This window comes from Schistocerca americana, chromosome 5, assembly GCF_021461395.2.
Source record: "Schistocerca americana isolate TAMUIC-IGC-003095 chromosome 5, iqSchAmer2.1, whole genome shotgun sequence".
Lineage (NCBI taxonomy): Eukaryota > Metazoa > Arthropoda > Insecta > Orthoptera > Acrididae > Schistocerca > Schistocerca americana.
Window position 1 is genome coordinate 656,026,839 of NC_060123.1, and position 17,613 is coordinate 656,044,451.

At 38.3% G+C, this 17,613-nt stretch overlaps 1 protein-coding gene across 1 annotated transcript in view; it reads right to left on the reverse strand.

Moving 5' to 3' along the window:
- LOC124616613 overlaps positions 1-17,613 on the reverse strand; it is a 282,672-nt gene that overhangs the window by 54,811 nt on the left and 210,248 nt on the right. Inside the window, exon 12 of the mRNA XM_047144936.1 lies at positions 3,081-3,145. Coding sequence (XP_047000892.1) covers positions 3,081-3,145 — 65 coding nt within the window. The remainder of the gene's footprint in view (positions 1-3,080; positions 3,146-17,613) is intronic.

A 17,613-nucleotide genomic window follows, 5' to 3' on the forward strand; every position in this document is an offset into this window, starting at 1 on the left:
GATTATTCTCTCTCTCTCTCTCTCTCTCTCTCTCTCACCCCCTTTCCACCCTTTTACCTTTCTGTCTCCTTTCCCAAACTCCTCCTTCATCTTGAGGTCCCTCTCCTCTCTCCTCCCCTCTCTCTACTACACCTCTTATATGCTCAATCCTCTCAACTCCTTTCACCTTATTGAGCAGCTGCTGAGTCATTTTTCAAAATACTTGTCTCACACAGTCATGCTACCACCTCCTTGCCTCATGCGTCCTTTCCTACCTCTCCCCCACCTCCACCTATTTATTTACGATTGGTCTTGCCACATGATTGAATGTTTCAGCTTGTGTGTGTGTGTGTGTGTGTGTGTGTGTGTGTGTGTGTGTGTGTGTGTGTGTGTACTTTTGCTAGAAGGAGCTTGAAAGCTATTGTGACTACTGCTTCCTGTTATCTGCATCTATGTCCCATACATCAGTCTGCTATAGCTGAGTTACGCCATTTCCTTATTTTACACATCTTTGTAATGTGTTGGTTACTCACTATGTTAGTGCCAGTATGGTAATAAGTGATTTTCAGGCATTCAGTTGGTCTTAATCTATTATGTTCCTTCTGTGTTTTACCAATTTAAGGGTCTGAAATTGAAATGCAATTGCTTACAGCAGTGAATAGAAAGGATACAGATATGAGATAGCTATAGACTACAAATGGAGGAATTACTGAAGTTTTCAGCACAGAGAAACAACAAGTGAGAGAGTTACAAGTAATGTTCTATTTCTGTTATTTGTGGGTACTGAATGATGTTTAACAACACTGATGTTTAACATCAGGACATAGTCTGAAAGCTGAAAATTTCTACCACTCTATCTTTGTGCCTGTCTGGCACTCAATGCCTCCTCTACATGGTGAGTAGCAATCTACCGTATTTACTCGAATCTAAGCTGCACTTTTTTTCCGGTTTTTGTAATCCAAAAAACCACCTGCGGCTTAGAATCGAGTGCAAAGCAAGCGGAAGTTCTGAAAAATGTTGGTAGGTGCCACCACAACTAACTTCTGCCGTCGAATATATGTAGCGCTACACAGGCATGCTTTGTAGGCACAGAGATAAATACTGGCGCCAAAACCTCTGCGTCAGTTAATAACCTAAAAAAAAAAAAAGGTGGAAGACGAGCTTTTTTTTCTCCACCCCGAGTTTCGACCACTGCATTTTCATGCATTATCCAACGAAGTAAATACAAATTCCGTATTGTTCATCTTCGAAATTAGCAGAATTTCAATGTACTACGAAAATCCGATTGGTAAGACTGTTGCTAATAGGAACCTGATGAAATGTGAATCATGTGCAGTTTTCTCTTCACCATAAGAATAATACAAATATAAACATTTTGCCATGTATTCTTTCATGTTTGCTGCTATCTCATTTAAATCCTGTCTGCCTAATAAAGTACGAAACTAGAGTGAGACAACAGCAAACGCGGAAGAATATACGTATCGTGTCATGTTTATATTCGTATTATTCTTATGCCTAATAGTGATACAGTCAGAAATGAAGCACGGCAACTGACTAGATTTTTGAATCTAAAATGACTAATTTCTGTTCAGAATTTGATGTACTAAAGAAGCGGCTGCAAAGATTTCCAAACGGAGAAAAATTTTCGCCTAACTCTCGTTCAGAACATGTTCTATCATACGCAGTCTATTATTTGGTTCTTGTTGATCATTATCAAAGAAAGCAGCAACATAAGTAACAACAAGTAGTAGTCTCTTGCCATTGTTTCACTAATGAGACAATTCCTCTCTTTTTTTAATTGTAAGCGGCGGTAGCGCGCACAAAAGCAAGCCATGCCGCGGGCGGCGACAGGCCGTAAACACGCACTATCAGAATGCGACAAACAATGCATGACGCAGTACAGTAATGCATTTTCAGCTTAGAGTGACGTAAACGCCTATAACAAAGAAAACGGCACTTATCAGATCAAAGCAAAATAAGCAATCGATTCAAACCAGATGAAGCACGTGCAAAAGGAAAGTGCCTGACGCATCGCAATGGCTACCTGGTAAAGCTTAACTGCTAAGTGTACGACTCGAACCAGACTATTGTAGCTGTATCGTCTTTCATTCGACCTAAATTGTGTCTCATATTACAATGGACCAACTTTGTTTCGATTTGAAGGTGCGGCCTAAAACTTTTCTCTGCCCTTGAATTTCGAGTCTCAAATTTCAGGTGCGGCTTAGATTCGGGAATTTTTTTCCTTGATTTCGAGTCTCATTTTCCAGGTGCAGCTTAGATTCGAGTGTGGCTTAGATTCGAGTAAATATGGTATCCTTCCCCATATTGTTGCTATTCCATCCAGGACTTTCCACTGTTCGAAATTATCCATGATTAGAGGTTGTTATGTATTCAACTTGAAAGCTTATGGTTCTCCTAAGGCTTGAATCTTTCGTACACACATACTAAAAATAATAGTTGAGCAAATTAACATGTATCTCTGCTCATGTGCCTCACATCTACAGCTTTTTAAAACATTGGTTTTGCTTTGTTTAGTGTAGAAATTAGCAACTTTCAAATGTTTTAAGTGTTGTTTTATTTCTGACTATTTGGACTAAAATCACACACAAGATAAGTATATGTCATCAGTAATCTCAATATCAAACTCTACATGTAGTAAAAGATTGTAAAATTTACTGAACCATCTGAAACAAAATTAAGAGTACCATACATATAGGATGTCAAATCAAACAGCTTTCAGTCATCTAATTTTCAAACTTATTTTATTTGGCTACCAGTTTTGACAATTTATTACATTACATTATCTTCAGCCCCCCCCCCCCCCCTCGACTGACGTGTAGGAAGATTCCAACCTAGCTTGCAGTCAAAATAGGGGACAGCATTCAAATACTGGTATCTGTAGAAATCGGCTTGATAGATATGGTACATATATATGGTTGGTATGTATGGTACAACCATACATATGGTTGTTCAGTGTGTTTACAAGTATACTGTTACATTTGCTATCTGGCAATAATCTGATTGAAGAAAGATAAAAAGTTAAGTCCATAACATTAATGTTTTATTTTAGCAATAGCACAAGAAAAATCATAAAAACTCACCAACTGTGTTAAGGCCATATATTACATTGCCAGTACTCTGGTATGGAAGTTTGAAATGAGACCATCTGCAACAAAAATAATTTTATTATAGAAATTTGTGTTGATACTGGAGAATGTGCATGCATACATGTCCAAAGGAACATTGCATAGTACGTCTTAACAACACAGGCACTCCAATATCATATTTATCCACCAATACCACACAGCAAGTTTCAATTAAAATGACCGCCTCCACCCCCCCCCCCCCCCACCCCTGCCCCTCGCCCCCCCCCCCCCCCCCCCATATGGCAATTACATAATGTGTACAAATACAGGTTGTGATGCAGGAATGGTGACATATAGAAGTTTGCGCCTGGCTGTGGGTCACGAACAGATAGACAAAGTGATGAACAGATAGACAAAGTGGTTAAGGTAACTGCTTGTTAAAGTGGGAATTCCACATTTGAGTTCCAGTCCTGCACAAATTTTCATCGTCGCCATTCCATTATACAGCTGGTGGTTGTCTGTATTTGCAACCCTTGACTACATTTCACGTATTTCATGATGGCTGTAGTTACCACAGTACCTGTTCTGTTGGACATGTATGCATGTCCAAAGGAACTTGCATATTACTTCTTGACAACACAAGCACTACAAAATCGTAGCAGCTAAAGATTAGTTTGTCCTGTAACAGAATGATGACGGCCATCAACATTCCCAGGCATCTCAACCTGATGGCATGCTTCCATTATTGTACAGTAACTACAAACCACTATGCATCAATTGTGACACTGTGTTCCAGAAATTCAGTGAGCAGCAGGTCCTTGCATTCAAAGAAACAGGTTATCATGACTTTCCCAGAACTGATATGCACAGCTTGGAGTGCTTCCATTGTTCACTCTGAAGCTTTTTCCCTGGTTCAAAATGATGACACTATGTTTCATCTTCCGCAACAATACAGGAAAAGATATACATCACTATGAGACTGTTTTAGATGTTTCACAGATGTTGACATTCTGTTCAACTTCTGCTCCTCTGTCAGGCTGTGGGGAACCTACTGTGCAGAGAATTTCTGGAAATTCAAGCACTGTATCACGATAGTGCAAACAATACTGTGACTGACAACCAACATGAGCTGAATGTCTTCCACCATCTGCTGTCAGGGGTAATGACATGAGGGCGTGTCTTGGTAGACTGCTGTCTTTCAATGATGCCTGACCTACTTGAAATTGTTTAGTCCATGCAGACACAAACATATCACATACTTTGTTTGCCATACACAGCAGACCTTTTGGTTAATAAGTTAATTAGTTACATGTTCCACTGATCAATCATACAGTACAGTAGCTGTTATGATGTGGAATGTGTCAAGCGCACAAGAAATGCACATGTGAAACAAAAATTTTTAATATATATATAATACAGAGTTAAAGATTAATATTTCTATTATTTACCCCATTCCCTTAAATGGCACAACATTCATAAACTATATTTATAGATTTATTTATTGCTATTCAAGAATTCATCTGTGGTATAGAAGGAGTTGTCAAGGAGATATGAATTCAATTTATTTTTGAAGCTATTACTGCTGTCTGTCAGACACCTTATTTCATTTGGTAATTTGTCAAAAATTTTTATAACAGCTTATTTTACCCCTTTCTGTTCCAAAGATAGGTTGAGCAAAGGATAGTGTAAGTCTTTCTTTTTTCTGGTATTATAATCATGAATGTCACTGTCGTTTTTAAACTGGTCCATGTTGTTCAGAACAAATTTCATTAGTGAGTAGATGTATTGTGAGGCTGTTGTAAGAATTCCCAATCTTTTAAAATGATGCCTACAAGATGTGTGACTATGAACCCCGCACATTACTCTAACCACTTTCTTTTGAGCAGTGAATACTTTTTGCCTAAATGTTGAGTTACCCCAAAATATTATTCTGTACAACATCAGAGAGTGAAAGTATGCAAAGTATGTTAGCTTACTAATTTCTATATCCTTGAAATTGGCAATTATTCTGATCACAAAAGTTGATGAAGCTAGTCACTTTAGGAGATCCAAAGTATGAATTTTCCAATTAAGATTCTCATCTATATGTACACCCAAAAATTTAGTATGCTCTACCCTGTCTACTGACTTCTGTTGATGTGTTATATTTATTGAAGGAATTGTACTGTTTGCAGCAGAAAATTGGATGTACTGTGTTTTTTCAAAGTCTAGAGCAAGCTCATTTGCAGAAAACTAATTAATGACTTTTGCAAAGACCTTATTTGTATCATTTTCAATTTGACTTTCTTTTACTGGATTAATAATGATCCTTGTATCATTAGCAAACAGTGTCAATTCAGCTTCCAGTTTCAGATAGGAAGGGAGGTCGTTCACATATATTAAGAACAGAAGGGAACCCATGATTGAACCCTGTGGAACACCTAATGTAATTTCACCTCAGTTAGATGAAGTGGCAAACTTATTTAAATCATTTGACCCATATAAGGAAACTTTTTTCTTCCTGTTCTGTAGGTATGACTTAAACCACTCATATTCTATTCCATGGATATGGATTTCCCTTCCTGACTTTCCTTCTGCACTATAAAACTGACCTCTTTCTTGGCCTCCGTACTGAAATTGGACATTCACAACTCACTGACCTCACATGGACCATGTCTAACAAGCAAATGGTAAAGCAGTGAATGTTCATGCCGCTCCTTCCTGATTCCAACAGAAAACACTTCTATAAACACACATACCTGTATTATTAGTATCTCCACCTTGTTCATTATATAGTCTGCCTCATTTTCACTTCACTGCCCAAACACATTGTATATTCTAAGTTCTTAATGTAAACTCTGGGCTCAGGAGCCAGTGACAGTGGTCATGAGTGTATGAGTTGAGTTTGCATAAATGTGGATGTGTATGTTGTCTAATTGTCTCTTGGCCAAAAAATTACTTGTGTAGAAGTCTTTTTGTTATGCCTCTCTGTGACTTAACATTCCATTATATGGTGAGTAAAAATCCATCCTTTTCACATTACTGTCATTATTTCATCTTGGATTTTAAATTTTTTAAAGTATGGACATGTGAGATGTGCATGTACGGGACATGGGCACACACACACACACACACACACACACACACACACACACACACACACACACACACCAAAAAAAAAAAAGTGATTAAAATCACGAAAAAGTCTGCCTCTACTCAATACTCTGAAACTATTGAATGGAATGTCAGAGGATACACACCATTTACCATTCCAATCACATATGGAGCAACAGAAGGCTTCAATGCCACTGTGCATGCTATGTTGTTGTTGTTGTGGTCTTCAGTCCTGAGACTGGTTTGATGCAGCTATCCATGCTACTCTATCCTGTGCAAGCTGCTTCATCTCCCAGTACTTACTGTAACCTATGTCCTTCTGAATCTGCTTAGTGTATTCATCTCTTGGTCTCCCTCTATGATTTTTACCTTCCACACTGCCCTCCAAGGCTAAATTTGTGATCCCTTGGTGCATGCTATAATGAGTCTAATCTTGTCTTTGCAGCCTTTGTGGTTGTGATATTTACATGGATGTAGGACAGGGTGTCTGGGTTAAATATATAGCATAGTAATATAAAATGTTATAAATGTAACTGAGATATTTATTTGTGGTTTCCTTCTACAAGTAGAGTACCTAAAAATATTTTCTGTGTTTGCTTACAGCAGTTGGTAGCCATGTAGACTCCACACTAGAAGGTATTTTGTTTGCTTTCTTTTACAGAGATAAATACTGTTACTCTGGTTGAATGTCATTTTCAGCATGAGTATGGACTGCGATCAAGTGATGATGTTTGCACTTATGCAACAATAAAGAAATGGGACAAGCTGCTTCATGAAACTGGGAGTTTGCTTTTGGTGTTGTGCCACCATGGGAAGCACACAGTTCCAAAGACTACTGTTAAATTAGTATGTCCTTCCAGTGGAGGCCTCGTAGGTCAATACAAGAAGCAAGTAGGCCGTTAATTTATCTTGTTCGACAGTACATGATGTCACTGATACAAGGTCGTGCCTGTGGGTGAATGAACCACAGCTTTGTCACAAAATCAAGCCTGAAGACTGGCTGCAACAGAAGGTATTTGCAGAGACAGTTCTTGCATGAATGGATGAAAATGAAGTGTTCCTTGATTTTGTCTGCTTCTTGAATGCGACTACATTACACTCTTCTGGCATGATAAACATGCACAACTGCCATATCAAATCAAAACAATCAAAAGAGGAGCTTGAGGCCTAGAAAACCTGCTCTACTAAATCAAGATTTTTTATGGTTTCGCAAAAGAAAGGGGAAAACCATGACTTAGATAAGTCAGTCAGAAATGACACTCAGCAAAAGATCAATTATCCAACGAGCATGTGCAAAAACTCGCCCATCTTGAAACCTAGCAACTCACTTCCTCAAAAAGTCAATACTAAATGTGACAAACTGTGTATTTTCCATCAAAATATAAGGGAGCTAAGAAGTAAACTAGAACTGTCGGCAATGAATATTAGTGACAGTAATACTATTGATAATGCCGATATCCTTTGTTTTACCGAACACCATGTAAAGAAGGGTATCAATATGCTGAATCTAGATGGCTATCATATTGCCTCTCACTTTTGTAGAAACAGTGTGCAGAAGGGTAGTGTAATTATATATGTAAAAAAGAATATAATGTATAGATCTCTAGAGCTCACAAAATACTGTTTTGATCAGCATTTTGAAGCTTGTGGTATAGTAATTAGCACCAAGGCCCTGTCACTCATTGTAGTAACAGCGTATAGGGCCCCATCAGAGAAGCAATGTATGTTCTTTAATCAACTTGAATCTCTCCTATCCCATATATATTCAAAAAATTAAAAATAATGTAGTCTTAGGAGACTTTAACATTAACTTTCTAGATTATGATAGTAGTAGAGCTGACCTGCTACATATAATGAACACATACAACCTCAGACCCATGGTAGACTTCCCCACAAGGGTTATGAACTACTGTTCAAGTCTTATAGATAATATTTTCATTTATGAGAATAGAAACACTAATGCAACAGTAAAACAAGTCCTAAATGGTCTTTCAGACCATGATGGCCAATTGCTAACTGTCAATGATATATGCCTACACAAGAAGGTCAAAGTCTGTAAAAGGTCATTTAGGGTAATTAATAATGAAAATCTCATGATCTTCAACAGTTATCTTCAATTCATTGACTGGAGTCCAATTTATAGAGCACTGAAAGTGAATGACACATTTAACATATTTATAAATGAATTTATGTGCCACTTTGAAGCTGTCTTCCCTCTAAGAACTGCAAAGAACAAGTGCCAGAGCCATACCGGCAAACAGTGGCTCACAAAAGGAATAAAAACGTCATGTAGGACTAAAAGACTGCTTTATGTTTCTCTCAGAAACAGAAATGATCCTGAAATAAGAGCTCATTATAAAAGGTACTACAAGATTGTAAATGAAGTTCTGATAAGGGCAAAAAGTATGTTCATCAAATCAGAAATAGATAATCCTGGGAACAAAATAAAAACCATCTGTGTATTATTAAAAGAGAAACTGGTAGTTACTCAAACAATGCAGAAAATATTGAAGTTAGACATAATGGGAATATCATTGATAAAGGTGAAAAATGTTGCAAAAATTTTCAACAAGCATTTTCTGCCTGCAGTGGATAAAATAAGGTGCAATGGTTCTATAAATAAGGCTCTGAATCTTTTACAAAGAAGTGGACCTAGTGCAACACCCCAGATTAGCATGCCTCCTGTCACTGTTAAGGAAATTAAGAAGATAATAAGGACCATGAAAAACAAAAACTCAACTAGTATTGATGGTATTTCCATCAAAGTGTTCAAACACACACACATTTTCATTTGTGAAGTCCTGTGCCACATCTTTAACGAATCACTGAGACCAGGAATTGTTCCTGATAGACTTAAATATGCAGTGGTGAACCATTGTACAAGAAGGGTGACAGAAACAAAGTAACCAATTATCACCCTATTTCACTCTTAACTTGTTTCTCCAAGAGTCTTGAGAAACTTGTACACAGAAGGATTCTTCAACATCTTAGTAAACACAACATTCTCAGTAAAAGTCAATTCAGTTTCCATAAAAACATCTCAACAGAATATGCAATATATTCTTTCACCAATGCAATCCTTGAATCAATCAATAATAAAATGTCTCCAACTGGAATTTTTTTTGACCTTTCTAAGGCTTTCGATTGTGCGAACCATGAGATTTTTCTGAGAAAGGCAGAATTTTATGGGTTAACTGGAGAAGCAGGGATGTGGCTTTCCTCCTATTTAAAGGACCGGAAACAGAAAGTCATGGTGAACGACACTAATAGGGAACCAGTGTCCTCTTCTTGGGGTACAATAAACTGTGGAGTCCCACAGGGCCCTATTCTGGGTCCTCTACTTTTCCTTCCAATGTGTACAAGGGCTAAGATAAAATTTACTTTGTTTGCTGATGACGCAACAATTGTGGTAGACAATTCAACAAATACTAATCTTGAAATCACTGTAAATGCAATTTTTCAGGAGACCTTTTGGTTTGCCTCTAATGGATTATCACTAAATTTTGAAAAAACTAAATTGATTCAATTCCATAAAAGCCAAAATATCAAAGGTGAGATTAATGTTAAATACAATGATGGGAATTTAGCAAGAGTGGAGTCAACAAAGTTCCTGGGTCTACTTGTTAATAACAATCTAAACTGGTCCTTACACATTCCTGAGCTGTATAAAAAAAACTAAGCTCAGCAATTTACACTATTCATGTGATTGCTTCCTTCAGTGACTTAAATACATTGAAAGCTGCCTATTTTGGTTATTTTCATGCCTTGATGGCCTATGGAATTATATTCTGAGGAAACCAGCCAAAGGCAAACAAAATCCTCATAGCCCAGAAAAGAGTCATTAGGATTCTGTGTGGTGTCAGTTACAGACATTCCTGCAGGAAACTCTTCCAAGAACTGAGAATACTCACAACAGTATCTCAGTACATTTTTTCTCTCATGTGTTTCTTGAGTAAAATTCATTCCCTTTTTGAAATGAACAGCATGTATCATAGCTATGACACTAGGGTAAAGAATGATGTACATCTTGGGCAAAAGAATCTAAGTATGGTGCAAAAAGGAGTCCACTACTCTTGCATAAAAATATTTAATGCTCTCCCTCAGGCAATAAAAATGCCCGTTACTGACCCACCTACTTTTAAAGATCAACTTAAATAGTATCTTCTAAGTAAAACCATTTCCCACTGGACAAATGTATGTATGAGAATATGTGAATTGATTTTGATCTATTGTAAGTCTGTTCAATGTAATTTGTAACTTTTTACAAAAACAATTCTTGTAAACATTTTGTCTATGTAATATATTATTCATTGTACAACCTATTATTATAAAAAAATGTCTCAAATCTACATAAATGACACGTTCTACACCAAAGCGATTTATCACTAATGGGTCTACAGAACACGAATGAAATAAATAAATAAATAAATAAATAAATATATGGAGAACTGAACATCCCTACATAGTGATGGAGTGCAAACGTGCCTTTCCAAAAGTGAAAGTGTGGTGTGGATTGTTGAAGGAGAGGGTTATAGGTCTCTTCTTCTTCATGGAAAAAGAATGAAACAACATATGCAGACATGTTGGATCTGTATGCTGTGCCACAGCTTCCTTGTGAAATGATCTTTCAACAAGATGGCACATCATGCCATACAAACACTGTGATGGATTTCTTGGGTGAAGAGTTCCCAGGTTGGGAAAGGTATCCATCAACTGCTTGGCCCCCTAGGAGCACAGACATTACACACCTTGATATTTTTCTGTGGGGATTTATCAAGAACATAGTGTACCAGATACCAATTTGTGATCTACAAGATCTGCACCATTGCATTCATACAACTATTGCAAATGATTCACCTGCAATGCTGCAAAACACTTGGAGAGAATTTAAAGCTTACCATTAAGAAATATCTCAGTTATTTCTCACATTATTACATTTTATGTTATTACATATTTTATCTGGACACCCTGTATATTTCTAGATTTTTCAGTTAATAATGGCTCAAGAAACTTTGTAGATGTAGACTTTCCCAAGATGATTGATGTCTATCTATAAGTGTATACCAGTCCAAGTTTTTCATAATTTCTGTGACAGTCTCACATGGTTAAAACAAACCTTGAAACATTTATGCTGCCCTTCTTTGTATATGTGGCACATGTCCTGTTAGTCCCATTTAATATGGTTTACAGAAGCGCAAAGTGTTCTAGGATGGGTTCCACAACAGTTTTGTAAGCAATCTTCTTTATAGACTGATTGGAATTTCCCTGTATCCAACCCTTGAACTGACCTCTGCCACCAACTTTACCTATGGTTGAGCAAATGTGATCATTTCATATCCTCATCAACAGTTACGTCCAGGTTTAAATGAGGTTGATTGATTCCAACTGTGCTACATTGATATTGGAGCACTGGATTTATGTTTCTGCATTTTGTGAGCATGCCGTTTTACATTTCTGAACATTTAAGATGAGTTGTCAACATTTGCACCATTTGACACCTTATCAATATTATTCTAAATAACGTCATCTTCTGAAACAAGTCCAAGATAACTGTTTATATTGAGTGACAGGTTGTTAATCTACAACATAAACATATTATTTTTCAGTTCTAATCATGCAACTACACTTAAAACTACTAGTTTTTAAACAAAAATTTGTTTATGAGATATGAGGTGTCAAAAAGAAATTATTTTAGGTTGGACTGAAAACTTATTTGCCACCTGATACATATTTTGTGTTGTTGGGAAAATGAAAAAAAAAATTGATATTTTTGTACAAAAAGCCAAGTAGTGTAGTTGCCGTAGTATAGTGGTCATGATACTGGAGTGTTGGGTGGAGAGTCCCGAGTTCAAAACTCACTTGAACTGAAACATTTTAAATTCTATATTCAGTCTGAGTACATTCTAGAAGTATCCACAAATGGCAAGAATCATTGTACTGGAATGTTCTGTAGCTGTATATATACTGTATGTGTTCCGGCTGGAGGCAGTTCACTCCGCGTTCTTGTATGTGCAAGTGCTTAATAAACCTCTGCTAAGTGAAGTTAATGTTTGTCATTCATCTGCTTACACCTTCCTCTATGTGACATTATTCTGGTGGAGGCACTGGGTATTGGAACTTGTGATACCGCACATTATTGACAACACAGTGGCTCCCATCAGGCCATGACAGAGCCACCATTTATGTGGCAAGAAACCCAAGTTCGAGCCATATTCAACATATCGCAATCTATCAGAGACAGAAGAAGAAGAGGACATCACGATGACAGCAATTGTGTGCCGCCACATGAGACATTCTTCTGGGTTCCCTGGTGATGATGGCCAAGATCCAAACAAGTGGCTGAAGGTATATGAGCGTATAGCCAAATTTTACAAATGGGATGACACCATGTGTTTGTCGAATGTATTTTTCTACTTGGAGGGCACTGCCAAGCAATGGTATGAGAACAATGAGTAGAAGTTCACCAGCTGGGAAGTATTCCAGGTGGAACTGCACAAGTATTTCAGTGACACACAATGACAGAAGTGCAAGGCTGAAAATAAATTAAAGTGCAGGGCACAGTGTCCAGGAGAAACAACAGTGTCCTGCATTCAGGACCTCTTGGAGCTGTGTAAAATAGTGGATCCTTGAATGAAGGAGGAAGATAAGGTTGCACATCTCATGAAGGGTGTTGCTGAGGACATGTATCAAGCCCTACTCCTGAAGGAAGTTTCAACAGTAAACGACTTCATAAAATGGTGCCAGTATATCGAGACAATGCATCAAAAAAGAATTACACGCAAGAAGTTTGAATGGCTTCCAAAACATCGTATCGATGTCTGTGATGGAGGAAGAAATTGATTTCACAAGTGTTCGTCATCAGATAGAGAGTGAGGAAGTCCAGAAGGCACTTGGATTGTACAGCGAGCAAAAAACTGAGACTCTTCAAGAGGTCATAAGGGAGGAAATGGAACAGACATTCAACCCAATCTCTCATTCTTCATTTCCCTTTAAAACAGTAAAAAAATTGAGATACAGGTGAAGTTTCATTCCTACAATGCTGCATGAGGAACCTGTTTGGGCACCAAGGAAGACTGGTGTCTGGAGGACCCAGGATAACCAACCAGTACCTTTCCACTGTGGGCAACCAGGACATGTGGTGTGCTATTGTCGAGAAAGGTAGAGGATATTTGATGACGCCTGTGCCAGAAGACAGCAGACTGATTATAGCTGACACCAATTCTGGGATGACAAAGATGAACAAGAAGATGTGGGTTCAGGGTGACATAGGTCACCATCACCTCAAGCTATCCACTGGAGAGGTCACTCCCCAACATGCCAATCAAGGTCTCCATCACCGTTTAGAAGCTCCAGCTGATCACCTAGCTGCCACAACCTGGAAAACTAAAGGGTGTGACCTTCCTTGCAGGTGAGGCCACTGAAGAGAAAAATCCTTCACCATTGATCACAACAAAAATGATAGGAAACTACATCAATATCCTCATGGATGGCTGACCAGCCCAAGCTCTTATGGACTCTGGAGCATCATATTCATTCATTTTGGAGAAGTACCGTCGCCAGTTGCAGAAAACCGTATTTGTCGACAACAAAACATCTCTGCTGAAGGTGGCTAATATATAAATAATAATATGTAAAACCTACAGGAAGATGTGTCATTTGTGTGGGTATAAGTGGCCATACACAGCAATTAGAATTCATCATCTTACAAGAGTGTAGTCATGATGTCATTCTCGGATGGGACTTTTTGAAAGCTTCTCAAGCAGTTATAGATTGTGATCACTCGAAGATTATGCTAGATGAGATGAGATACTGTGGACAGGAAGATGCACATCCAAGTGTGTGGAGACTATCTGTGCTGGATGAAGTGATCATTCCTGCAGTCAGTGCTAGAAACGTAGCTATCATGTGTCATGCATCAACCCATGGCTCTTGTAGTGGAATGCAAGAGAAGCATACCACTGAAGAATAACATGGTCATCCCAGCCTCTGTCATCTCATTTCAGAACGGATTCAGTGAATTGTGGATAGTTAACTGTCGCCGAGAATAATTCGCGATGAGGTAGAGAAAATGATGAAGAATGACAGCATTCAGCCTACGCAGAGCCCATGGTTGTCACCAGTGGTACTCGTCAGGAAGAAGGATGGCAGTTGGTGCTTTTGTGTTTATTACAGGAATGTTAATAAGATAACTAAACCTATTCCCCAAATTGATGATACACTAGATTGTGTGAAGGGGGCTAAGTTTTTCTCAACCATGGACATGTACTCAGGATACTGGCAAATCAAAGTAGGTGAGGCTGGTCATGAGAAAACTACATTCATCACCCCTGAGGACCTGCATGAGTTGACTTATGACCACAGCAGTTGAGTACCATAGTGCTCAGAGCCATTTGAACCTGCATGAGTTAAGGTAATGTCGTTTGGTTTGTGTAATGCACCAGAAACTTCAGAACGAATGATGGCTAATCTTCTAAGGCACCTGAAGTGGACAATATGTCTATGTTATTTAGATGACATTATTGTGTTCTCAGAGACATTTGATGAACACATAAAAAGACTGAGGACAGTTCGTAAGTGTCTCCAGCAAACCAGACTGAAACTTAATCCAATAAAGTGTCTCTTTTGAGCAAAAGAAATCAAAATACCTGAGCACCTTGTGTCAAATGAAGGTGTGCAGCCAGACCCAGAAAATATGAGATCTATAATAGAATTTCCTATTCCTAAAAGTATTAGAGATGTGAGAAGCTTCCTCAGATTGTGTTCTTATTACTGTCATTTTATCAAAGACTCCAAGAGTTGTTAAAAGCCAATGCTAAATTTATCTGGGGTGGGGCTCAACAAGTTTCTTTTGATGTGCTGTGAAAAGCTCTGACGACTGACCCTGTACTTGATCTATATGATGAGAGAGCACTTACAGAACTACACACAGATACCAGTGGGTATGGGATTGGTACTGTTCTGCTGTAGATTTCAGATGGAAAAGGGAAGGTTATAGCCTATGCTTCTAGGACACTTGCAAAAGCTGAGAGAAACTAGTCAACTACAGAAAGAGGATGTCTTGCTGTGATCTGGACTATGTGCAAATTTCGACAGTATCTCTATGGAAGGCCATTCACAGTTGTTACAGACCATCATTCACTTTGTTGGTTAACAGGTCTTAAGGATCCAACAGGATGACTCGCCAGGTGGGCACTACATCTTCAAGAGTATGACATTACCATAGTGTACAAAAGTGGAAGAAAACACCAAGATGCTGACTGTCTCTCAAGAAACCCTGTGCAAGACCATCAAGACTTTGATGAAGATAGTGACTGTCTCACTGCACTCCAGGATGTCTCTGCTGAGCAGAAGAAGAACACCAATATATCTTAAAGTATGCTTGCCTTAAATCAGTCAGAGGATGTGAACTGACAATTTAAGGTAGTTAATTGGTTACTTTGCAAGAAAAACTTTGATCCATTTGGAAAGAGTGATTCCTAAATACATGTGCTTAGATGTCCTACAGAAATTCCATGACACACCTGAGGCCGGACATTTAGGATTTATTAAGATATACGATAGGATCTGCAAGAGATTTTTCTGGCCAGGTTTATTTAGGAGTGTTTGTCACTATGTGTCACATTGGACTCGCATTTGGGAGGATGACGGTTCAATCCCACATCCAGCCATCCTGATTTAGGTTTTCCGTGATTTCCTTAAATCGCTCCAGGCAACTGCCGGGATGCTTCCTTTGAAAGGGCATGGCCAACTTCCTTCTCTAATCCGATGAGGCCAATGACCTCGCTGTTTGGTCTCTTCCCCCAAACAACCCAACCCCAACCACTATGTGTCACATTATCAAGAGTGCCTGAGGAGAAAGGCAGTTCCTCAGAAACCACCTGGCTGACTCATACCAATTCCACCAGCCGAAACGTCTTTTCAGCATGTTGGGATTGACCTCCTTGGACGATTTCCACCATCTGCTAGTGGCAATAGATGGATTATTGTTTGCACTGATAATCTGACGTGCTACACCATTACAAAAGCTGTGAAAACAGCCGAAGCATCTGAGGTAGCCAAATTCATCGTAGAAGAAATTGTACTAAAACACAGTGGCCCAAGGTTGTTAATTACGGATCAAGGGAAAGTTTTTCAATTGAATCTCGTGACAGAGGTAAACTGTCGGTGCAACATTACTCATCACATGATGACTGCCTACCATATGCAAACTGATGGGCTTACAGAATGCCTTCTATATTTGGTTTGAGTACATTCTAGAAGTATCCACAAATGGCAAGAATCATTATACTGGAGTGTTCTGTAGCTGTATATATACCGTATTTGTTCTAGCCAGAGGCAGTTTGCTCCACACTCTTGTGCAAGTGCTGAATAAACCTTCATTAAGTGAAGTTAGTGTTCGTCATTCATCTACTTACACCTACTTCTTTCCAAGACACTGACAGCTTTAATGAGTAAAGAAAGTAATTTTTTTCTTCTAGTATTGTGGATATGGACATCACTAATCTCGTTAAGCTGTGATGAATTATTTATTACACACACACATGATGAATCACCTAAAACTTACACCACGATATTGAGGAAATGGGAAGTGCCATTCAACAGAATAGATTGGTAGTCAGAGGCTCATACTGTTAACCAATAAACAGATTGTAATAATACTTAGGAAGTGTATTTTTTGTGCAAACATAGATTTATTTAAATGGAACAATGCGTATTGACATTAATAAACTAAAATTAAGGTAATGTAGAAAGCCAGTGAAGTTTGTTGCAGTGTTCTAATGCAAGCCATTTATGGGATATCGTGTTTTGAAAAGTTCCCACACTGACACTTGCACAATACCTGTGTTAACACACACTAAAGAAAGACACAATGCGTATTGACATTAATAAACTAAAATTAAGGTAATGTAGAAAGCTAGTGGAGTTTGTTGTAGTGTTCTAATGCAAGCCATTTATGGGATATCATGTTTTGAAAAGTTCCCACACTGACACTTGCACAATACTTGTGTTAACACACACTAAAGAAAGACACAAGCACATACACTTGTTGAATGGATTATGACCACTAATGAGAAAATTGACCATCACAGATTGTGTTCAAAATGGTTACTGGCAGCAGCAATACACACTTCCAGTTTGGTATGAAATGATTTCTGCACATGTCCTAGTATTTCAGTGGAGATGTCCAAGCAGACCTCAGTAATATGTCATTGCATATCATTCATCAGGTGTAGTTAGTATGTCACTGTAGACAGTGTCTTTCAGCTTTCCTCACAGGAAAAGTCTACAGATATCAAATGCAGGCAATGATTCAACAAAGGTATAGGTCCTCTGCATCCAGTCCAATGATTTGGAAATAATCATGAAGATATGTTGTAGTAATTTGTGCAGTATGGACTAGACAGCCATCATGTTGGTAGCACAGGTTCCTCCTAGTCTGCAGAGGAATATCTTC